This window comes from Equus asinus, chromosome 5, assembly GCF_041296235.1.
Source record: "Equus asinus isolate D_3611 breed Donkey chromosome 5, EquAss-T2T_v2, whole genome shotgun sequence".
In the NCBI taxonomy this organism is placed as follows: Eukaryota; Metazoa; Chordata; class Mammalia; order Perissodactyla; family Equidae; genus Equus; species Equus asinus.
The window spans coordinates 78,918,305-78,943,523 of record NC_091794.1 but is presented as its reverse complement, the minus strand read 5'-3'; the positions used below and the strand labels follow the sequence as shown (position 1 = coordinate 78,943,523).

At 51.5% G+C, this 25,219-nt stretch overlaps 1 protein-coding gene and 1 long non-coding RNA gene across 9 annotated transcripts in view; one reads left to right on the top strand and one right to left on the bottom strand.

Moving 5' to 3' along the window:
• The window catches only part of RNF220 (ring finger protein 220), a 218,206-nt gene that overhangs the window by 162,338 nt on the left and 30,649 nt on the right, over positions 1-25,219 (top strand). For all 8 annotated transcript variants that reach the window (XM_044770634.2, XM_044770633.2, XM_044770632.2 and 5 more), the window contains exon 3: positions 19,945-20,077. In XM_044770634.2, the coding sequence (XP_044626569.1) occupies positions 19,945-20,077 (133 nt within the window). The remainder of the gene's footprint in view (positions 1-19,944; positions 20,078-25,219) is intronic.
• Positions 12,004-24,451, bottom strand: LOC123285844 (uncharacterized). The gene is made up of 4 exons (XR_011503434.1): positions 24,353-24,451; positions 22,960-23,012; positions 16,241-16,340; positions 12,004-12,228 (listed from the first exon to the last, which is right to left on the bottom strand). It is a non-coding gene; the product is annotated as an uncharacterized lncRNA (long non-coding RNA).

Genomic DNA, 25,219 nt, shown 5'->3' with positions numbered 1-25,219 from the left:
TCTAGGTATAAGGAAATGAAGACTCAGATAGAGTAAGGCATTGCCCAAAGGAAACATGGCTAGTAATGCCAAATTGGGTTTCAAGACCAGGTCTCTCTGACTCCAGAACTCACGTTCCACCCTCGCAGGCTCCTTCCTAACTCCTGCTCCCTACCTTCAGCCTAGCCCTGGCCCTGCGTTCTGCCTATGGATGAGCCACCAGGGCAGAATGCAAGGAGTGCCAGTGGAGGGGTGTACCAACGTGGGAAGAAAGGAGAAGGACACAAGCCTGAGGGGAGAGGGAAATGTTTCTGGTGGGGGGTTGGGTCCAGACCTGCCATGGTAAGTGTCTCCTCCAGCTGTCTCTCCCGGTCATGGAAGCCTGGGACGCAGCCACAGAACAGACCCAGTAGCAGAGCCCACCCGGTCTCCTCCTGCACGCAGACCCCATCAGTTCCCAGGATTCAACAAGCGGAGGCAAGACCCCCCCTGCCTGTCCCCTCCCATGCCCTAGAGCCAGCAGAGGGCAGGGGACCAGGGGACCTACCGTCCTGCCCCGTCAGTCTTTCTTCCTGATATGATTACTCTGGCCAGATGTTTTCAGTGTAATAGACAGAACACAGCACTGGACAGTAGGAGCCAAAAGTTTCCTTTTTAAGCTTCCTAGCAGCAGACTTCAGGCAAGTACTTTACCTTTCCCTATCTAAGGTGCTAAATATCACAGGATAGTGATAATAATAACAATACTAGTAACAGCAAACACTTGACATAAAGGGCGGGTATGTGCCAGACACTATTCGAATGACTTTGTGCAAAACCCTGTGACGTAGGTACTTTTATTCTTTCCATTTTCCAGATGAGAAAATTGAGGCACAGAGAAGTTAAGTAACTTTTCCAAGATATTCAAAAGGATCTTTTTATTTAAATGGTTGATGAGAAAGTGATTTGTAAAACTGTAGAGGTATTTAGTAGATGTGGACGTGCTTTATAAAGGCAGAGGTAGTTTTCCTAAACAGAGCTACTTATGAAAGAGGGGTGGGGGCCTTTTAGAGGCAGAAGTGTTTGGCACATTCAGGAGTGTTTCTTATGACACGATACTTCACCGTGTGAGAGAGGGCTTTTCTCTGATTGGACCCACCTCCTGTAGTCCGGACTTGGGGAGTGGGTCACAATGGGTAGCCCACCAGGGCAAGGCCACATTGCTCCTATTTAGAATAGCATTCCTACTGAAAATCACAAAATGTTAGACCTGGCAGGGGTAAACTCTTACAGTCCAGCTCATACAACCCATCATACCCACCCCTGCATGAATCGGCTTCTGTAGTGACCAGGAGAGCCAGACAGTAGACAGGGCTGGGAAAGAGAAGGGCCCCTCAGAGAAACCTTGATTTAGAAAGAAAAGCCCTAGAGGGTGTTTTGCCTGCACACACACACACACACACACACTCTCCCCTTTACCTCCCACACTCACACACACAGTCACACACACACACATACTCACCTCCTGCCTTTCCACCTGTGGTCAAGGCTGGGCAATGCACATACTTCCTCCCTGCCTTCCCCACATCCCAGGAAATGGAGCCCTTCGGACAGAGGAGGACATGGGGCAAGGACAAGAGCCCCCCTGTTCCCAACAGAGGGGGCCTCCCAGGAAGCATGTGGGGATGCCTATTCTCAACTCGCCTGCCAAATTGCTTTTGCCCTCTGTCTGGGGCAAATGCCCGGGCCCCATTGCTGAGGCCTGGACTCACTTGATGTGGCATATGTGCCAGATCCCACTGCCCCACTGTCCTGGCTCAGGCTGGTATTGAGAAGAAAGTATTGCAGGGGACCAGGAAGCTTGTCAGAGAGGCTAAGGGGGCGTTCAGTCTTGGGACAGGACTGAAGCAGGGACAGCCCAAGTGTTGGACTTAAGGGGGCACAAGAGTTGGGCTGAGTCTGGTATTGGGATATAACTCTGAGGGTGGGAACTGGGGTTAATTTGGGGAATTAGGGTTGGATTTGGGGTTAGATTTAAGTTCAGGATTTGAGCTAGAAGGCAGGGCTGGGTTGGCTGTGAGGACTGGGGTTAGGTTTTGCTTCAGAGCTTCCCTAGCAACTGCCTGCTCCACGCTGGTCTTGCTGAGCCCGTCTCCAAAAAGAGGGGCTCCCTGCTAGGTACCCGTGACCTCTGCTCTGGGAGCTTTATTGAGGAAATAGGACTGAGCATGAGGATTGGCTTTGGCAGGGAGCAGAGTCAGTGTCCCCCAACTAGGGAGCCGGCTAGGTTAGGACCTTCTACTCAAAGGGTGGTCCACAGACCAGCGACGTCAGCTTCCCCTCAGAGCTCTGTAGAAATGCAAACTTTTGGGATCTCCAGAGCTACCCAATCATAGTGTGTATTTTAACATGAACTCCTAAGTGTTCTGCTTACACTTAAAGTTTGAGAAGTCCTGGGGAAGCTTTCCTGGCAACAGGGCCTGAGGCGGGGTCAGGGGAGGCCAAGGGGCACCCTGCACCTGGGCCTGCTCCAGGGCCCCCTGCCTGATACCCCCTCCCAGTGCTGGAGCTACAGCGACACCTACTGGCCATAGGCACCTAGGCCATCCCCTCCAGGACATCTGGACCCTGTGGTCTTGCCCTGCCTGGCCTGTACCCCAAAGCTGGCATTCCTGAGTTCTGGATATCTGGCTTCCCCAGCTAGGCGGGAGCAGGTGTGGAGTGGGTCAGGGCCTCAGGGCGGGCAGGGCTGTGTGCGGGCTGGGGTTCTGGGGCCTCAATATGAAGAAGGCAGGCAAGTAAGCAAGTGTCCTGCAGGCACACAGCGCTCAGGTCACAGCCCGAGCATGGAGCTCTCTCCACACCCAGCAGCACGTGGCACATGTTTTTCTGCTCTCCTCACTTAAGCCCTCAGCCAGAATGGACAGGGTACAGCTTCCCATCCCAACCAATGTCCAGCTGATGCCCCACGAGGAGGTGGGATTTGAACCTATGTCTAAACAACTCTTCCTCGAAGGGGACTTTTAGGAACTACAACAGTTGAAAAGCAAGTCAGGCAAGGGGAGCAGCTAGGATATTTCTGGTCTAGGGTGGTGGTTGCTGGAGACTCCCATGTCAGGATTCTAAGTCCAAAGGGGAGATTGAGGCCAAAGGGCAGAGAAGTAAGAGGATGGGGAAGGAAGTCAACCCACCTCCAAGGCAGGGCTCAGCTGACTTGCCCCAGGGGACCTGGCTGGTCCAGAGGGCCCCCTGGGCTCCAGGCTGCTGGCCCAGGGAACCAGGGAGGAGAGGGGAGCCTCTTTCTGTCAGCAGTAATCTCTCTCCCATCATCCACAGATGCCGGTTATTGCTGGACCCCCTTCTAGTCTGCCCTCAGCCATGAGAAGGGGTTTGTCTGAGAACTAAATGATTGTGATTGCCCACCAGTGTCTGCCATTAGCAGTGATTAGTTAAAACATCAGAGTCTAAACAGTCAATTGGTTCTAATAATTAATACTATGGCTCAGCTGTGGTTGAAAGAGGGCAAGAGATAGGTAAGGGAGATGGAAAAAGGAGAAAAGGAGACAGGATTGGCAGAGGGGCCTAGCTCTCCAGCTACCTTTTCCTGCTCCACGTGCCAGGTGCCATGCCAGGTGCACCCAGCTCCTAACGCTATGCCCTCAGAGGACACTTTAATAACTTACATCACTGAGTTATCATCACTACCCTGTTGATCTCCATTTCGTAGGTAAGAAAAATGAGACACAGAAAGGAAAAGCTGGTAGATGCTCAGGACATTTTGGTGAATGAATGGATCAATAAATGAATGAAGTACCCCAAACTGAAATTGAAACCCAGGTTAGCCTGAGTCCAAAAACTATGGGGACAAAAGCAGTATGGAGAGGAGAATTTGCAGACACAAAGAGAAAACACACCCACTATTCTCTCTTGCACCATCTCTCTCCTTATATAGACACTCCCTCTCACACACATATTGCTCTTTCTCTGTCCTGTAACACATCCTCTTGATCTCATCACACACACACACACATCCTTCTCTCTTCCTCTCTGTTTCACACACACACAAACCTCCATCCTACCTCTCCCTCCCCCATACTTCTCTCCCATCTGCACCTCTCTCCCTCTCCACAGTACCTCTCCATCCTACACCCCTTTCTCTCAGTCCCCATCTACACACTCACTCTCTTGCACTGTTTCAACACACCTCTCTCAAACACCTGCCCTTCTTCTCCTGCTCACACATCCAGCCTCTCCCTCTCACACTCATAGATTCACACATCTCTCTCTCTCTCAGCCACTCTTCCTTATTTCTCTCTCACACACTTCTTTCTCTTTCTCACTTGCTTGTCCATACCTCCTTCTCTCACACACACACCTGCTCTTTTTCAGGCCCTGTCTGTCTGCTTCAGCACTGAATCTCCAGCTCTTAGAACACCACTTGGCCCGTACGTCGTAAGCACTCAGAGTGTGTGGGAAATGAAATAAACATACTCATCCCTGTCTGCATCCTTCATACACACACACACACACACACACACACCCCACTCTTCTGCTTCCCCACTGCACCCCACCCCACACACCCTTCTCTCTCAGACGCACAGGCGTACACTCTGGACTTTATCCTAGAGCCAGCCCCCCATTGTGCACTCCTGCTTTCTTGCTCCCTCCAGGAGTCAGGCCCCAGTGGCCTCTAACAGGGCTCTCTCTGGCTAGGTTTGCTAATCTTTGAAGTGTACCCAGATCTGGAAGGGCTGCAGGGACTTTCCTGCCTGGCAATGGGCTGGGGGCTCTAGCCCAGACTCCTTAGTTATCCTAGATTGGGCTCAGCCACTCCCCACCCCCTCCCCAGGTCACACGCAGCGGCAGAGGGGCCAGCACACAGGATGGCTGTGTGTGCATTGCTATTAATCACCCCTCCTGGTCCGCTAACGAGGCTAATGCGGTAAGTGACAATAGCCCATCTTGGTTCCTGATTTAGGGGCTCAGGACGGAAGCTGGGCTCCTGGGAGTGAAGACGTGAATTCTCCACGACACTAAACCTTCAAATAAATCTCCTCCAGTCAGAGAAGCCCAGGGCACTAAATCCCACGCGCCGGTAATTGAAACCCTTAGAGCTTTCTTGGGTAGGGAAATTGCTGAGAGAGAGAGCAGCCCAGGGGTTCCGGGTGGAATGGTGGGCCAGCTTAGAGGCCCAGTGAGGGCTCTGAGATGGGGGAGGCTGCTGGGGACTCTCTTTGAGCATGTGGGTGTCTGTCTGTCCTGGTGGGTGTGTCTGTTTGTCAATGTTTCTAGGATCCGGGTTTTACCGCCTGGTTGTGTTCACGTGGTCTCTGCCGACCCTCTTCCCACCAGGTGGATGAACACTTGGTATTTTTCTGGGACAGCAGCTATGGAGCTTCTGTGGTTTGAGAGCCTCTACGTATGGAAACCCTTGAGACCTCTGCCTCTCACTGACCACGAAGCCGGGCTTCATTTAAGCCAAAGGAATTTTCAACATCACCTCAATCGCCTTCCTCCCCCATTCCCACCCCTCTCACCCCCACACCTCCACCACCCACCCGCCCTCATCTTCCCACTCTCTTTCGGGACATTCTCCTGCAGTCCCTTCAAGTCCTCCTCCCGTTAACTTGGCCACCGAATCATTCAATAATCACAACTACCCACTCTGTGCCAAGCCCTATGTCAGGTCCTGAGTGTACCAGGATGAATCAGATACTCTCCCTGCCCTCAAGGAGCTCAGAGTCTACCCAGAGAGACAGAGGGATAAACAAATAATTGTGATACTATATGATGTGTGCAATAATAGAGATATAGACATGTAAGAAACATAGCATGAAAAAGAGAGTAATTAATCTCAGGGAAGGTTCAAAGAGGAGGCAGTGTCTGAGTACGGTCATAGGAGTTACAAGCTTCCCATGGGGAGATGGATGGCGTGGGCATTATTGGCAGTGAGAATAACACATGAAGAGCTAGGTCTTAAGCAGCCATAGCACACAGCATTGCTGGAGGAGGTATGAGACTGGAGAGGGGCTGTATGATAGGGAGTTCAGAATTTACACTGCGGGCTTTGAGAGCCAAAGAAGGGTCTTAAGTGGCTGAATGATAGGATCTGATTTGTGTATTAGGAAGATCCTTCTAGCTGTAGAGCTAGAAATGGGTTAAAGGGGAGAGAGATGTGTTAGGAAACTTAATAGGAAGGACTGGAGAAGATGATGCCCGAACTAGGGCGGTGGGGACAACAAGATGGTTCAGAGGGTACTTAAGAGGGAAAAACAGCGAAGAGGTTGATTTACTGGATACAGGGGCCTGAGCAAAAAGTAAGAGTCCAGATTGCCAATTTAGGGACGTCTGTGGGTGGTGGTGACATTCACTGAAATAGAAAAAGCAGTGGAGGGCAGGTCTAAAGAAAGACAAGTCGTGTTTCAGGCACACTGAGCTTGAAGAGCCTGTGGGACATCCGAGGAGAGAATTTGGTACATGGCCATACATGTGGGTCAGGATTGGAGGTACGAACTGAGGAGATGAAACTGGAATAGAGGGTGCGGAGAGAGGAGTGGGTGATGACGAAGATAATAGCCAACATCAGAGGGAGCAGAGTGGTTAAGAGCATGGGCTCTGGTGTTGCACTGCCCGGGTTGAAAGACGGGAATCCCCACTTACCAGTAACCATGGGCAAGTCACAGAATTTCTCTATGCCTCTGTTTCCTCCTTTATAAAACGGGGATAAAACGGTACAGTGCTTGGCACAAAATAAGCATTTAATCAATGTTCTCACTTCCCTTCCTCCTCATCTGTTCAACTCCTGCTTATCCATTCCATCTCAGCTTGTGTCTCATGCCCAGAGAAGCCTTTCTGGATTACTCTGAGCAGGACACATCTCCATTTTATAAGGCTCCCCCAGCACTATTCACCTCTCTTTGGCATAACTATAATTTTACAATTGTTTGTATAATTATTTTATTGCGTCTGTTTCCTCACTACTTTGTAAGCTCCTTAAGGACAGAGATTTCATTGTATCCTTAGTCCTTGGTGCAGTGCCTGGTACCTGGAAGACCCTCAACAGATATTTATTGAATTAACAAATAAATGAATATAGCTGGAGTATCTATTATATTTGGCAAATGATGATCATCAAGGATCTGATTGAGAACAGTGTGATTAAGAGTAAGGGGGGTGAAAATCAGACTGCGATGAGTTACAAAATGGTTAGGAGATAAAGGAGCATGGACAGCAAGCAAGACTCTTTGGAGCATCTTAGAGCGAAAAGGGAAGAAGGAAAGGGCATTAGCTACAAGGTGCCATGTGAAAGAGGGAGATGAGTCATAATGGCGGAGGAGATGTGATGGCAGAGACTTGCGTGTATATGCTGGGTAAGGGAAGCATGAGGAGGGAAAGGGGAGGATGCAGGAGCGGGGTGGACCATGATAGCTTTCCCAGGGAACATGGGCAGGAATGGGATTCTAAGTCCAGGAGAAGGGATTAAGTTGAAACAGGAGGATGAATACCTCTTCCACTGAAACTGCAAGAGGCAGAAAGGAAGTGAACGCGGAAGTCGAGGGAATTCATGCCTAAGGACTTCAAATTTCTGAGTGAAGTAGGAGGCAAGGCCACCTAGTAAGAGAGAGAGGGACGGAAGATCGGGAGGGAGACTCAAGATAATAAAATATTATTGGATTGTCTCTGTGGGAAAGAGGAGACACAGCTGACCAAGGGCATGTAAAAGGATTGCTTAGTAGTGCTGAGATTGGAAACTGTGAATTTTTATTGGCACATATCTGCGTGGTTTTGTGATTTTCCCCAGCTGCGTTGAGCCGCCTGTGTGTCTAAGAGACAAAGGAGAATGGTTGGGTTGTGGAGAAGGTAAAGGAAGTAAAGAGGTTGAGTGTGTTGGCAAGACGGTGTTGAAAGGATGCTCCCTGGGGTCCAGGCTAGAATCCGTGAGTAAGAGGTGCCTGGGGAGATGTGAGAAGGATGGAGGGAGAAGTATGATGGTGCAAGGCCATGAGAGGGCTTAGGGGAGAGGGAATTCTTTCACAGAGCAAACTAAGTTGTTGACAAGGTCCCCCAGGAGGAAGTGGAGTCCAGGAAATAATAACAAGAGCTGAGGAGGTCAGGGCAGTGACACGGCTTGGGGGAGACAGGTAAATGTCAAAGTCCTCGGTGAATGTGGAGAATGGGGGCTAACAGTGATGAGGGTTCCAGGTGGCGCTTGACCTCAGTGCCCACAGGGTGGAGAAGCAGCGGTCTGGAAGTGACAGTGGGCACTAAGGGAGACTGACCCCCACACTGACCCCACCTCCTGGCCTGAGGGACCTGGACTTGAGAGAATAAACAGTCTGCACTGGAGAGGACTACAGGGAGTGGTGTCTCCAGGGGATATGTAGGTTTCCCAGAAAGTGAAGAGAGGAAGGAAAGGGGGTTTCTAGGGACCAGGGATGAGAGTTCATTGGCATGGTACTCAGTCCCAGAGGGCATGATGGGAAGACGGTAAAGAGACATCAGTCAAGCTACCTCTGCCCCCTCCTTCCCCAGCATCTGTCTTAAGACTGTCCACATCTCTAGCCCACCTCCCCCAACTTGACACCTCTGCTCCTACACAATCTACTCCCCACCCTACCTCCCACACACATGTTCCCCAGCCCATCCACACATCCCTCCTCTCTTCCCACACCTCCTCCCGGTTCTCCCCTCCCCAAACCCTCCCCCCTGCCCTGCCCCACCCCAGCCGGCCTGAGTGAGCAGGAACCCCTGCACCTTCATTTCTCAGGTCACTGCTTGGCTAATGGGCTATTAATTTGCTCAATCGTCCCCTGTGAGGCAAACTCAATTTCTGCCAGCCAGTCGTCCCTCCCTGTCGACAGCGTGATTGATTGGAGGAACAGCTGTCACCGCCCGGCTGCCTGCTCCCTGCCTCCTTCCCTGCGAGTCCACACCACCCCTCCTCTTCGGGCCACCGCCCCGCGCCCACAGAGGCAGCGCACCCCTGCCACCTGCCCAAGGATCTGTCGCCAGCAATGAAAAATGACAGAAATATTTAAGGACAAATAAGGTTTCCCAACGCAATTGAAAATGATTACAGGCAGCTACAGATGGGGCCAATCTGATGCGCAGCAGCAAATCAAATCGAATTTCCTTATCGGCGTATTATTTTAGGCGTTATCTGGCACGTTGATGCAGTTATCAATTCAATTTCAGCCGCTGGTCTGCTGTTTACTGTCTCGCCTTTGCTGGGAAAAGGTAAACATGCTCAGCCCAGCAAATTAATTTCTGGCTGAAGCCAGAGGCTGCAAAAGACTGGTATGCAAGACCCACGGCCCCCACCTTGGCCCTGGGCTACAGTGGGCCAAGCCGGCTGGGCCTGGGGCAGGCCAGAGCTGGCCCGGGGAACGGAAGCCCCACTAACTGTCTGCCCCAGCCTGGCCCCAGCCCCAGGCAGGATTCAGGGCTCCTAGGAGGCTGAGGTGACCGCTGTTGACTCCGTGGCTGCTGCCAGGGAGAGGTGAAGGTCTCCCATTAATTCCCAGCTAAAAATGACAAATTCATCTTGGACGACAATTAAATGAAGTCAGTAATTGATGCTAATTGATCTCCAGATGCGAGGGCTCCCCTCAGCCTTAGCAGCACGTGGCTGTCTTGCTCACTCTGCCCACCCCAGCCCTTCTCTTCCTTTACTTCTCTCTGCTCCTCTCTTGGTGCTTGCTTAGCCCCTAGGGCCCTGGGTCTCCTGGCCCCACAGGTCTGTGGGAGACAGCTGGCCAGAGCTGGGCTAGCAGGCAGTGCCTGAGGCCACACAGCTGGCCCCTTGTCCGTCCATCCCCGCCGGCACTTGTAATCAGTGCCCCAAGTTCCACCCATCAGCCTAGAAAGCAGGTAACACTGCCCTCCTCGGCGGTTCAGGATTTATTGCCCACAGCTGCGGAGGTTCCCACTTCATTTTTATAAGCCCATAGTCAGAGCCAGCGGGGGGTAAAGCACACTTGGATTTACTTTACTTTAAACAGTACAGTACTAGCGTTTTGGCTCAATGGCAAGGCAGGCACTGGGGGAGAGTGGAGTATGTGGGCATGCTGGCGGGAGTCCACGTACAGGTAGACTCAGTCTACACTTGAACATATGCCTAGGTGCTCAGGTGTGTTTATCTAGATGTGAAAAAATACCCACACTTGTGTAAGCAGCACCTGTTTGCGCCGATGCCTGCAAGGGCTTGTGTGTTTCCAGACATTTGAGAGATGTGTGCATGTCCATAGGTGGATATTTTCCTGAATTGGGCCCTTTTCTGCAGTTTGTAAAGCCTCATCCCAGGGAACTCTGGGAGGTCCCACCTGCCCCACCCACCACAGGGCGCTGTCTGGAAATTATTAGCTAAGGGAGAAGGGGAACTGAATTGTAGCTCCAGAAGAAGAGAGAGGCCACAGTTGTGTTTGGGACAGCCAAGGTCAGTGGTGTGAAATAGCTGTGACCTCTGAAGCCCCACTAGCCTCTAAACAGGTTGGCTGGTGCACTTGGCTGGAGTGAAGGCTCATGAGGCCAAGGATTCAGGTTCCAGGCCCAAGATTCAGTGAGCGTGGTTGTGCCTTGGCCCAGAGCCCTTCGCTCCAGCTCGAGCCCAAGTCTGAGCTTAAACCTGTCCACAAGCTGACCGCCACCTGGCTGTCTTGCAGATGTTTGCCAGTGGCCACCCAGGAGCCATGTCTAACTCAATCTAACCGCCTTCCACTGCCAGAGACAGTAAATAGCATCCATCTCAATACGGGTCAGGGCATCAGCCAGGATGTGGAAGGATGTGAAACCGTCCTTGTTTCACAAGGACCTGGAGCTGGCAGGAGGCCATGTGGAGTGGGCAGTGCCAATCTGAGCTTCTGCAGGTAGAGTGGGGGGAGAAGGGAAGATGGCAAGGGCATGTGGGCATGAATGCGTCACCCTGTGTATTATATCTGAGTAAATATGTTGCATGTAAGGAAACTGGTGCTGTGAGAGGGGGTCTACACACGTGTTATGGAAGGAAGAGGAGCAAGTGAAGAAAAGCATATATAGTAGGATAGATGACCAGGGTCAGAGTCAGGGCAAGGAATCAGAGAAAACTCCCACAATGTCTCCCAGCTAACGTCTGCATCTTTGGGGGGGTTTAGCAAGGTCAATGATCATTTATTCATTCATTCAAGGAATACTTATTGATTTCTGCTGTTACTATGACTATTCTCTTACTTTAGGCTATGCCCTCTGCTAGATGCTGGGGCTATCACAGCGAAAAAGTTCATTCTTGCCCTCGAGAAATTTACAGTCATGGGGCCGGCTCCACGGCCGACTAGTTAAGTTCATGTGCTCTGCTTTGGCGGCATGGGGTTCACCGGTTCGGATCCTGGGTATAGACCTACGCACTGCTCATCAAGCCACGCTGAGGCAGCATCCCACATAGAGGAACTAGAATGACCTACAAATAGGGTATACAACTATGTACTGGGGCTTTGGGGAGAAAAAAAAATGAAGAAGAAATTTACAGTCGAAAGAGGGTGATAGAAACATAATAGGCCATTATAACACCGTGTGCCTAGAGGTAGCGCAAGAGACTGTGGGAACACAGAGAAGGCACCTAGTGCAGTCTGGGGGAGTTAGGGAAGGCTCCCTGGAAGAAGGAATTTTGAGTCCTAAAGGATGAGTAAAAGTTAGCCAGCTTAAGCAAATGGCCCCTGCCATATCCTTTTTGGTTGCTCGGCAAGCCCAAAGCAGAGACAAATAGGCCTATGTTCCAAGTGCCCCTGGGAGTGCTAAAAATGTCACCTCTGCCCCTTGAGCAGCAGCACTACCCTGGGGTCTGGGCAGGAGGGTGCACAGCTGTTTTCAGGGCATCCCTGGGCACTGGCAGATAAGCACGGGCGAGAGCTAAGCACTCGTCTCTCCTCCTCCCGCCCCTCCCCCCTCCTCGACCAAGGATGCCTATTAATCCTGACAAATGATGACTTACGAACATGTAATGCAAACTGATTCATCATACATTCAAATCCGCCGCCCCGCCCCAGCGGGAGGCCCCAGCCAGACAAGTGTATTACACGGATAATGTATTTGACGTATTAATAAAACCAGCCGCATTGCTCTGGCGCGGGGACTGGGGAATGCCAATATATGATGACAGATCACATATTGATGAAATCCAGATGTTTGGAATCATAGTCTTGGGGCCTTGTTCATATTGACTGAAGGTAAAAAAATGCCGTCTGTCAGCATGTTAACTCTTCCTGTCCCACACTCAGCAGAGGCGCCAATCATGGTTTTCTGGAGAGAAGAGAAGGAGGAAAGGGACGAGTGAGAGGGGAGAGTGGATGAGTAATTAGCCGGTTTCGATGGATGACAGATGGATGGAGTGGGGGGTAGATGGTTGTACTGCGGATATGATGGGTGAGTTGGACACTTTCCATGCCTTGTGTTCTTGCCCTCTCAGCAGCATGTGACCCTATTTATGATACTCCCCCTCCTTGAAACTCTTCCCTTCTTGGCTTCCATGACATCACACTTGTTTTCTTCCTCCTGTTGGCTGCTCCTTCTTAGTCTTTGATGACTTAAATTCCTCCACCTGTTGGAGTTACTCAGGGTTCTGTTCCAGCCTCTTCTTACTGTACATTTTCTCCCTTGCTGATCTCATTTACTCTTAACTTCATTCATTTATTCATTCATTCAATAAATATTTACTGAGTATTTACCGTACACCAGCATTGCTCTAGGCACAGAGGATGCAGTGGTGAACTTCAGTTCTTACCTGTATGTCAATGTCTCCAGTTCTGTGATTCTCGCTCTGGCTCACAAATAGCACCTAGTCAGCATTTTCACGAGGATGTCTTAACAATTCCTTAAACTAAGCACATCCAAAACTGAACTCATTTTCTTCCTTACCAAGCCCACTGCTCCTCCTCCTGTTCCACAGTCAGTAAATGGTCTACCAGCTAACAGTTGCTCAAGCAGAAACCCTGGAGTCATCCTTGACTCCTTTCAGTGCTTTAACCCCCATATCCAATCCATCTGCTTCTGTTCATCTCCGTTATCATCACTGCGCTAGAGCGAGTCACATCATCTCTCGCCTGAGTTAGTGAGATGACCTCCTAAACAGCCTTCCTGGATTTGCCCTTGTCCCCTTAGACCGTTCTCTACTTTGTAGTTAGAATGATCCTTTAAAAATGCAAGTCTAGGGGCCAGCCTGGTGGCATAGTGGTAAAGTTCACATGCTCTGCTTTGGTGGCTTGGGATTCATGGGTTCAGATCCCAGGCATGGACCTACACATTGCTCATCAAGCCATGCTGTGGCAGTATCCCACATACAAAATAGAGGAAGATTGCCACGGATTTTAGCTCAATGACAATCTTCCTCAAGCAAAAATGAAGATTGGCAAGAGATGTTAGCTCAAGGTCAATCTTCCTCACCAAAAAAAAAAAAAAAAGAAGAAGATTGGCAACAACAGATGTTAGCTCAGGGCCAATCTTCCTCACCAAAAAAAAAAACAAAAAAGTTTAAAAAATGCAAGTCTGATATGTCACTCCCCTGCTTAAAACTCTTCAATGACTTCTCACTGTATGTGTAAAAAAAAAATAACTAAAATCATTAACGTAGTTAAAAAGTCCTCCAGGATCCAGCCTCTCTATCATCATCTCTCAATACTTGGCCCCTCACTCTCTCTGCTCCAGCCATACTGGACTCTTTTCCATTCTCTGCTTAGGCTTTCACCCCTCTATAGCTTCAAACATGCTGTGTTCTATCTAGAACACCACTTCTTCGCAATCATTGACCGACTGGTTCCCTCTCATCCTTCAGGCCTTTGCTGAAATGTCACCTCCTTCATCTCCCAGACCAGATGATATACTCCCATAGTTCCATGTACTTCCCTTTTTCTAAGACCACTCTGGGGACATTTGTTTACTGTCTCTATGCACAGTTAGGCCTGAAGCGCCCTAAGGGCAGAGAGTTTGTCTGTCTTGCTCATTATTTCATGGCAGCCATACTATAGCAGACCCATCGTTGGTATCCAGTTAACATTTGTTGAATATTATTGAATCATTACCTGGGGGAGTGGGTGGGCAGGTAGGTAGCTGGGTATTGTACAATGGTTAAGAGCACTAGCTTTGGAGTCACACAGACCTGGAGTTAAATCCCTGTCGGAACCTTCTAGTTCTGTCACTTCATTGTTGTGAGCCCATTTTCCTCATCAGCATGATAGAGATAATAATACCTCCCCCACAGGACTGTTGTAAGGATTAAATGAGATAAAATATGTGCAGCATCAAACCTACAACCTAACATATAATAACACTCAATAAATAGTTATTGTTATTAATGGACAGATAATAGATAACTGGATCGATGGATGGATGGACAGATGGATATAGGGACATATAAACCAATAAATAGATGTAGAGATGGATAGGAAGAAGGAACTCCATGGAGGCCAAAAGGGCCAGGGCCAGAGGACCTACTGAGTGGTACACAATCTTGATCATAGCAGGGAAGAAGGCCGGAGACAGGGCAAGGCCAGGCTGGTGTCACGATGGGGTAGATACAGGCCCAAACAACAAACTGTGCTAGTGTCCTACTAGAGATAACTAATGACTCGTCACTTGTACATGGCCCTGATTTAATTGGATCCTGGGATCCCTGTCACACACAAGGGGACACTGAAGCTCAGAAGTGTTAAGCAATTTGCCCAAGGTCTCACAGCCAGTAAGAGCACCTCTGTTGAATTCTGCTTGAAGGCTCCTCTGCATCTTGGTCACTAGGAAATGGAAGCCCTTCTACTGGGGGTGCAGGGAGGAGAAGGGCGGGACACACGTGTGTACACACAAACACCTATACACACATGCATACTCTTCAAAGTCTCAGCCTCCATTGCCATTTGTCACTAGAATTACCCTCACCCTTATTTTAACCCTCCTCATTCTTAAATCAGGCACCAGGCAGGCAAGCCTTGCCTTCGTGGTCTGTAAAGAAGAGATCACGGAGATGGGATTTGAACAAGCAGAGAGGCAAGAATGGAAGGCACAAGCAACAGAACTAGGATAAAACCAAACATGCCGAGCCAGAGAGTCAGTCACATGGTGGGAGTTCCAGGGCCGGATGGGCGTGGTGATCTTGGAAGGGAGGGCTTTCCCTTTGAAGGAGACCCTCAATCTCCATATGTCCAGTTCTGTGCCAGGCGTCACTATGGAAGATGGCAGAGAAGGAGCAGCTGTGCCGGCCATGGAGTTGCCTGCTCCCGATGGTCAGCAGTTCCCAACAGAGGGGGGCAGCAGAGGGCTGATCTGGGACCCCTGGTACCCGAGGCCTTGGTCCAAGGCTTGAGGGCACCTGGACTGGTCAGACCTGGCTCAGACAGGGAAAGGCTACCTGGCTTGACCTCTCCTCTCTCCTCAGCATGACGATCGCCCTCACAGCCCACAGTCACTTCCTGTTGGAGCCTCCTGTTTTCTGGGGAGAAAGGTATTCTAGCAGCTCAGAAGGGGAAAGGGACCCTCTGGAGGTCACACAACTAGGGAGCCTCCAGGTAGCACCTGACCCTCAGCCCCACTCTGCACTGTTCACCCCTTTGAGCTGGAGCTGCCCTGGGCAAGGCTGAGGATAGGGCAGGGCCCCCTCCGCTCCCTGCTCTCCTCCTGCTTCAGGGGACACCTGCGGCAGGCGGAGAAGCGGAGGTGGCAGGCGCCGCAGCGACTGAGGTGGCGGGAGGGAGGTGCGGTAATGAATGTGGACGGGAGGCGGAATGAGCGATCCATCTTTGCATGGGTGGGGAGGGGGCTGCGGGCGTTCCCCCCACACACTCACACACTCAATCAGGCGCTGTCAGACCTCCGGCCGCCTGGCATTTTGGTGAAGAATCTCTCAGCTAAAAATTGTTGTCAGTCCCATTTCCTCGTTATCAGTGCAAGGGCTGAGGCAGCGCCCGGGGATTAGCAGGAGCAGCGAGCGCCCGCAGCCGCCATCCACTGCCGATAACACTGGGCCTCCCGCCTCACCTCCCCCATTCATCATCTTTAGCACTGACAGCCCGTCCCAGTCCCTGTCCCCATCCCCTCATGCTTCCCACGTCTCCCCACTATGCTGCTCAGCCTGGCTCCTGACCTCCCTGGGGAGCTAGGCCTCCTGAAGTGGGACAGGATTCAACCTAGGCCCGCATGACCTGGACCCATCTGTGGCAAAGGGCTTGGCCAGGTATGAGGTGGGGGGGGGGTCATGAGCAGGAGTGAGGAATACTCAAGGAGAAGATGGTTTCTGACAGCCTGCCCCTGGTGGGCTCCGTCTGCCTACCTGTGATGCTGGCAGTGATGATTCCTGCATCGGATGGGCAGCTGGCCCAAAGATTTCCGGAGGCCTCTCCAGCCTGAGATGGACTCCCAGATTCTGGGAACTGTGGAAGAAAAGAGACTGAGGATGCCCCCTCTCAGGCCTGGGAAGAGTAGGGGGTTGAGGACTTCATTCCCACCCCCACAAGACCACAGCCCCCTCCTCTTGGCCATCCCCAGTGGTTTTATGGCCCATTTTATGGCCACTGTAATGGCCCAGGTCAAAAGCTTCAGGGAGCTGTATTCTGGGAATTATGCAAACGAGGAGCAGGCCCAGGGCCAGAGTATGGATTTTGTCATTAAACCTGGGCAGGCCATGTCGTTAGTGCAGTAAAACCCACGTCATGACCACAGGTCTCAATATAAAATTATAGGGAACACAGCGGGGGAGGGGAAGCAGGGGGCCCATGGCCGTGCTGACACCTGCCACTCTAAACCCGGAGAAAATGGAGATGGGATGGAGGGCATAGACTGTGGGATCCCTCAGCTGATCCCTGTCAGTGCTGTTCCTGAAGCTAGGAGCCAGGAAAAGGGCCCATTGTCCCGATAGGGAAACTGAGACCAAGCTCAGAAAAGTGGCAGATCCCTGCGGCAGCAAAGCAGATGAACTGAGAAGAGCTCTATGAGAAGGCTGTGTCTGGTCCCAGGCTTGGAGAGAGGACTCTGGGCTGAGAGCCAGATTTGTGTCTCCGGCTGAAAGAGGCTGAAATCCTGATATTTCCACCTTGGCTCAGACCCCATGCCCCGCATCCTCCTCTTCCTCCAGACTCCTCTCTTACCATTTCGCCCCTTATGCCCTAGGCCCTGCCTCAATGATCTGTTTCAACAGCCTTGTCAACTCTCCCTTACTGTCCTTCAGGCCTCCCGTGAAACATTGCCTCCCCCTGGATCCTACCAACCCTCCTCTGGCCCCTTCCTGCCCTGCCCCCCCGCCTGCCCCCCAGCTCACCTGTTCATGCTTCCCTCACCCCTGCCAGGGGCTGCACTGACTGCAAACACTGACTTGCTTTTTTGGCTTTCCCGCTAGTTTGTGATCTCCTTGAGGCCAAGAATGTGTTTTATTTATCTCTGAGCCCCAGTTTCTCCTAGAATAAGACCTGATGTAGAAAAATTGTCTAATAAATGTTTGCTGAATGAATAAATAAATGAAGCAATGAGATCAAGAGCCAAGTACAGAGGTCCTGGTCCAGTTCTGAGCCTCAGTTCCTCCATCTGTAAAATAAAGATAGTGGCCTGGGGAATTTCGAGGGTCTCTCTCACCTCCGAGATTCCCTGGCTGAGTGAAGTTACGGGGAGAGCTGAGCCTAGAATCCTCATCTCCCAATTCCCAGACTAGGGCCCCATCTGCTGCTCTTACTCAGAGCTGCCTTCCAGCTGTCCCCTGAGCATATGAGGCACAGCCACCAAGGCACATAATCAGTAGGGCCCCTTCCTCTCCTCAGAGACCCAGCCACACAGACTAGAGCCACATCCACCCCACCTGGTACACGCAAAGCCTCCACAGCTGACATCCCAGCTCTGTGAAGGTTATCTAGCTTCTAGGACAATCTGGTCTTCATTCCTGCCTCTCTTCCTTCTCTTCCTCTCTTGCTTCATCATTAGGCATCTAGTCTGTGCCAGGTCTGTTTTCAATTGTCTATAGACATAAACATGGACAAGAAATGGCCCCTGCCCACAAGGAGTTCATAACTCATTCACTCATTCATTCATTCATTCATTCACTCTCATTCTCTGCCTGGAACACTCCAAGGTGTAACTTACTTTTCATTTTTGGTTAAGCCTTCTCTTTTTTCCACTCCTGAAAACACACACCCAGAATGAATTCCTCCCTCCTTTGAGCTCTCAGATGACTCAGTCTGGGCACCCAGGAGAGCTGTGATCATCCTCAGTCTTGTGTCAAAGGGAGGTGAGTTTTTGTGCTCAGCCTGAACTGGGAGCTCCCTTGGGCATAGGGTTGCTAGATTTAGCAAATAAAAATACAGGACATCCAGGTAAATTTGAATTTTAGAAAAACCATGAATAATTTTAGGATAAGTATGTCCTGTGCAATATTTGGGACATACTTATACCAAAAAATTATTCATTATTTATCTGAAATTCAAATGTAACTGGGTATCTTGTATTTAATCTGCCAACCCTACTCAAGCAACCATCTTGGTCATCACTGGCCTTTCTCCTTCTGAAAGCTGATTTTGACCCTCTCCGAGCACGAATGGGAAGAAGAAGCAGGGAGAAAGATCCATGCTTAAGCTAAAGAAGTCCTTTCTACAGTCAGAGTTTACATGGGTAGGGAGGGATGTTTCCCAACCCCACGCCTGTAAGCAGAGGCCGGGGGAGCATTGGTGGGGACAGTGACAAGGGAGAAGGTGTAGGCATCCCCAGGGCAGTGCACAGGCAACCTTCAGGCTCCCTCCTAGCATGGGGTGTTCTAGTTACCATCAGTGACAGAGTTGGGAATGGAGTTTGGGCTCCCGGCTGGCCCCAACACCTGCAGAGCCAGCGCTGTACCCACATGTGCCTGTGTACTGGGGGCACACAATTTGAAGGGCATTTTGGAGGAGGAGAACCCAGAATCTGTTTGAATCGCAAGAGGCCAATGAAGCTATCCAAGCGAGAGGTAGTGAAGACCTGAACACGGAGAAGATAGACTCCAGGAACATTGAAGAAGCAGAACAGACAGGACCTGGTGATTAAATGAATGTGGGAGGAGTGGGAAGGCAAGGGAAGGGGCCTAGGGTGAGGCGAAGGTTACTCGCTTCGGTGACTAGGTGCACGCAAGTGTCATTAACTACAATGGGCACTGCTGAAAGAGGAGCAGGTTTAGACGGGTGAAAAAGCTGAAGAGCCCGATTTGGGGTTGTTGAGTTCAGATGCGTATGAGACATCCAGGCATTGATGTCTATTAGGTGCTTGAATGTAGGGGTCTGGAGAAGGCCGGAGGAATCCGGGGTAGATACAGAGTCTGGAGTCAACAGGGCACAGGCGGGAGTTAGGGCCATAAGAAGGAACAAGATGGTCTAGCATGCAGAAGGAGGAGAGAAGAGGCTGTGGAAAGAACCCCGGAGAAAAGTGAGGAACTGGAAGTGAACACTTCCCTGGAAGTCACCTGGGTCCTTTTGGTCTTTCCTACTTGACTGTGAAGGCCTCAAGGGCAGGGCCTAAATCTGATTATGTTCAGTGTCCTACTGCTGTGCTCTGGGCCTGGCTCAGAGTAGACATCAGACAATGTTTGTTGAAGGACTGCAGGAATGAATCCCCTTTCTCCCTCTTTTCTTCCTTCTTCAGATTTGGGGAGTGTGGAAGCAGTAAGGAAGGGAGAGACAGAGGGGGCACTGGATACCCCGGGGGATGGTATGATTAAACCAAGACCTTCCTCACTAACCTGTGTGAAATGAAGTAATCAAGGTTTGCTTCCACAGAGCATCGATTGTGTCCCGATAGATTTCTGAGAGGGGTAGCTGGCTGAGGAGGTGCTGTTCATGGCCACAGCCTCTGGAGCTGCAAAGAGCAGTGATGTTTATGGGCTCTGAGACCCTCAGGCTCACCTCTCCTCCAGACCGAGAAGCCCTAGGAGGCAGCAGCAGGCTTGGGTTGGAGGACTGGAACGCTGAGTTTCCCTCCACAGACTGTGCCAGCTTATATGTCTGTCTCTTCTCCTTCCCTCACCAGGTAAGAAAAAGGCAGCTGCATTGTTTGACAGCCAGGCCCCTATTTGCCCCATCTGCCAGGTCCTGCTGAGGCCCAGCGAGTTGCAGGAGCATATGGAGCAAGAATTGGAACAGCTGGCCCAACTGCCCACCAGGTAAGCCACCTACCAGGGGAGCCTGCTTGCCAGAGAATTCTACTCAGGGTTCCCACCACCATGTTCCAGGAACAGCCACCTGGCCCACACCCCAGCTGCTCAGTAGGAGACGAGGCTCTGCCGCCATGCTCCTCCACTCTGCTCCAGTCCTCAGATCCCCCAGCTGAATGGTGATGCCCTTCTCTTCTTGCTCTATTTTGGGAGATGGGAGGAGAGTAACTCCTCTTCAGGATTCAGCCTCAAAAGGGCACAAAAGGAGCTGGAAAGGGGATGAGCCACTGCCACAGGCCCTGCACTTCCATGCTGAGCCTCAGGGCAGGGTGACAGAAAGCAGGGCCCGGGCCTGGCCGCCCCATCAGAAGTGCAGCCTGGTGCTGCCATCCGAGAGAGGAAGCACTACCCTCTCTGTGAATCTCAAGGGCTAAAAGGTGCCGATCTTGAGAATGTGCCCAGCCGTGTCCCCCGCTGCTCCACCCCACCTCCCTTGTCTCTGCCTGAAGGACTGGGCAGAGCCCCCTGGACAGCCTCATGGAAGATCCAGATTATCAAAGGGAGCAGAGGAGGGGTGTAGCAAATTACTCCAAATCTCAGCAGTTTAAAGCAACCATTTCATTATACTCGTGGAATCGGTGGGGTCGGGAGTTCTGATGGAGCACAGCGAGGATGGCTCACGTCTGCTCCAGGATGTCTGGGGCTCCAGCTGGGAAGACTCGATGGCTGGGAGCTGAGATCCTCTGGAGGCGCCTTCACTCATATGTGTGGTGGCTGCTGCTGGCTGTCACCTGGGACCTCAGCTGGGGCAGTGACCAAAGCTCCTACACTTGGCTTCTCCATGTGGCCTGGGCTTTCTCATAGTATGGAGCTTCAGGACAGCTGGACTTCTTACATGCAGCTTAGGGCTCTAAAGCAAATGTTCCAGCCAACAAGATGGAAGCTGGATCATCTTCTATAACCTAGCCTCAGAAATCGCTTAAGGTCACTTCCACTATACTCTATTGGTCGAGGCAGTATTAGCCCAGCCAGATTCAAGGGGAGCGGACATCCTCCCCACCTTTTGATGGGAGAAGTGGCGTATTCTTCACATTATAGAAGAGCATGTGGGATGGGAGAGATGGTCGCAGCCATCTTTGGAAAATACGTCTGCCGCAGGGAAACAGCCTGCCCCACTACTCCTGATCCCACTTCAGACTTGACTGATTCTCCTTCCTCCTACCCTCTCCTCTAATCCCAAAGGGATCCAAAGGTGAATGAGAAATGGCCCCGCCCTCAGAAGTCCATAATCTGAGAGCAAGGAGAGCCAGCAATAGAAACCCCGAGGGCTAGAGACTGCTCTGTGGGAAGAAGTGAAGCTGTGGGACCGTCGAGGAGGGGCCCAACCCAGCTCAGAGCAGCGAAGGCCTCCTGAGGGAGGTGAGGCCTGAGCTGAACTTTGAAGGAAGAAGTATTAGTTATCTTTTGCTGTGTTACAAATTACCCCAAAACCTAGTGGCTTAAAACAACAAACATTTATTATCTCACAGTTTCTGTGGGTCATCAGTTCAGAAACAGTTTAGTTGGGTAGTTGTGGGTAGTTCTGGCTTCTGGCTCAGAGTCTCTCATGAGACTGCAGTCAGGATGTCAGCCAAGGCTGCAGCCATCTGAAGGTTTGACTGGGACTGCAGGATCCGTTCCTAAGATGCTCATTCACATAGCTGTTGGAAGGAGGCCTCAGTTCCTCGACACTCGGATCTCTCCACAGGGCCGCTTGAGTTTCCCTATGACATGGCAGCCAACTTCCCACAGAGCAAGTGATCCAAGAGAGAGGCTAAGGAGGAGGCCAAAATGTCTTTTATGATCTAATCTCAGAAATCATATCCTATTGCTTCCAGGATATTCTGTTCTATTCATTAGAAGCAAGCCACCATGGGGGCCTGCCTGGTGGCGCAGCAGTTAAGTTCGCACGTTCCGCTTCTCAATGGCCTGGGGTTCGCCAGTTTGGATCCCAGGTGTGGACATGGCACTGCTTGGCATACCATGCTGTGGTAGGCATCCCATGTATAAAGTAGAAGAAGATGGGCACAGTTGTTAGCTCAGGGCCAGGCTTCCTCAGCAAAAAAGAGGAGGACTGGCAGTAGTTAGTTCAGGGCTAATCTTCCTCAAAAAAAAAAAAAAGCAAGTCACCATGGGCCAGCCCCGTGGCCCAGTGGTTAAAATCGCACGCTCTGCTTTGGCGGCCCAGGGTTTTGCCAGTTCAGATCCTGGGCGCGGACATGGTACCACTCATCAGGCCACAGTGAGGCAGCGTCCCACATGCCACAACTAGAAGGACCCACAACTAAAAAATATACAACTATGCACTGGAGGGATTTGGGGGAGAAAAAGCAGGAAAAAAAAAAAAAGAAGATTGGCAGCAGTTGTTAGCTCAGGTGCCAATCTTTAAAAAAAAAAAAAAAAAAGAAGCAAGTCACCATGTCCAGCCCACAATCAAGTGAGGAGAATAAAATAGTCTATAAGCGAAGAATATCGAAGAATTTGTGGGAACACTTAAAACTACCACGACACTATACTAATGCTAATAATAATAATCCTGAAGACTTACTATGTGCCCAGTACTTTACATTGCATTAATTTATTTTATCTTCACCACAACAACTTTCTGGAGTAGCTAATAATTATTAACTCCATTTTACAAATGAGGAAACTGAGGTACAGAGGGGTTAAGTGACCTCTCTAAGGCTGTAAAGTGGTAAAGATTCAAACCCAAGCCATCTGACTCTAGTGCCATGCTCTTAACCACTGTCCCCCCCACCTCCACCACACATACACACACACACACACACCTGGGACTAGCCTAGGAGAGGCAGAGAGTGAAAGAAGCATCCTTCTGCAGTTGAGTTCCATACCTTGGCTGTCCAGGAGGGTCCCTGGGTAATTTGCTTCAATGGAGGACTTCCCTCTACAGGAACAGAGAATAGACGCAGTCATGTGGAGGGACCTGCAGCGCCTTGTAAAAGCAGTGCACCCCTAAGGGTCTATGGGGTGCCCAAATGGGAACCCAAGCTCTCTTTCTGCCTCCTCAGGGGGGGCCACACTGCAGCCTAGTCCCGGTGGCCCCACCCTGCACTGTCCAGGACATCCACTTCCACCCACAGAAGTGTTCCACCCCCACCCATGACCCTGCACCAATCGCTCCTCGCCTACATCCTCCCAGAGCATCCTCTACTTCCACACCCTTACCACCATGTCCATTTCCCCACGCAGAGCCCCCACGTCTGCTCCGCCCCTCACGGCTATGCCTTGCGTCCCCCACTTCTGTGCCCCTCACGTCCAGGCCCAGCCCAGCACCCCTAACCCCTGGCACGCCCCCCTCCAACCGGTGTCTGACAGCCGGACAGCGGGATCTGCACAGCAAGTGAAATTCCCGTCGGATCGATAAAGCCGAAGCGCTGGCGGCGACGGGTCGATGGTTTTATCTGTCTCGGCCCCGCCGCGCCCGGCGCGCTGACAGTCCGACCGGCCGGCAAAGGCGTTCAAGGGCAGCCGCGCCCGCCGCCCCCTCCCTTTCCCGCTCTGCCCTCCCCTCCCTGCTGCCGCTGCGCCCACCGGACTGCAGGCTGGACCGGCCCGCTGCCGCCCTCGTGATTTATCTGGATTTTTAATTGGAAAAAATTTGCGAATTAATTGATTTCAGGAACTTGCCAATTAACATTGTAATTGGGTGCGTGATAAATTCCCAAGGAGCGTGTCAGCTCCCTCCGGGCTGAGGGCTGTGCGCTGCCTGGGTAGCGCAGGGAGGTCCCCAGCCTTGCCTGCCCTTGTCCCGCCCCTGCTGGCTCTCCGGGAGGCAGAAGGAAAGCAGAGGAGTTTGGGAAACGATGTGGCACCCTGGCTCCTGAGACCCCTCTCCCTCCTCCACTCCCTGCTATCAGCTCCCCGAGCTGACAGGGACCTTCGACCAGCCATCTCACAGATGGGGAAACTGAGTCCTCCAGGAGGGCAGAGCTTGTGTGTGTATCACTCAGAGTGTCCTGGGCAGAGCCCAAATGAGGGCATCCCCCATTCATGGCATGCAGCCAGAGGCTTCCTCCCCAGCTCTCCAATCCTCCGCTTTCCCTTCCGCTCTATGCTGGCTTCTCCTCTCGGCTCCCCTCTTTTCTTCCCTCTCCTCTTCGCTCCAGCTGTCCCCTTCCCTCACTTACCCTGCCTTTGCCTCCCTTGCCCTCCCTCCCCTCCCTCAGCCTAGCCAGCTCCTCAGTCTGTGGGTGCCTGTCTATCACCTGGGTCCTTCTCTCCCACCTGGCTGCTCCTGGAGGAGCTCTTCAGGGTGGGCCTGGTGTTGTGCTTCTGCCTCCGTCTGCCTCCCAGCACAGAGCAGGCCCCCTGGAGCAAGGTGCTATTTCAGACACACCCAAGAGCTCACACAGAGAAGCAGGGACCTTCCAGCTCCCAAACTAGGGCTGGCTGGTTTTCACGGACACAGGCGCAAACACGGAACACAACAGCCAGGCACACACACACCCACATTCCAACACACACAGTTATGAGCACACACACACGCACACACACACACACACGCCCTGGAAGAACCCCTTCCCACAGATGCTCATTCCCCAGGCACATGGACACGCAGACGGCTACAGGAAGAAGCGTCACTTTTCAAAGCACTTTTACATTCAAGATTGTAGGCTGTGCCCACACACCCTCCCTCACCCCAGTCTCTGCCTTTCACCTTCTCAGTGCTGCACCGGGACTCCAACAGACCCCAGGACTGGGCTAGTTAGAACCAGGAGAGCAAAGTTAGATTGAGGACAGATAGTGGAGGACCTTCGATGCTGGAGGGTTGCCCTGGATGTAGCAGGGGAATTAGAACATTGATCAGAGAGCTGAGCTGTAGAATTGCTCTGGAGACCAGGAGAAACAGGGAGGCAAGTAAGGAGGTTGCGCAGAGTCCAGGGACTAGGTGATGAGGCTGACCTAGGACAGTGGCAGTGGCAGTGGCAGTGGGAACAGAGAAGAGGGAATGATGAGAGACTGGTGGAGGAAAAGCAAGAGAACTTAGCTGATTACTTGTGGGGTACTTACTAGAAAGAGCTTTCTGACTTGGGTGATGATGGCAGAGAAGCAAGTATCTGAGGGAAGGAGGACAACGGACAGGGCTCTGGG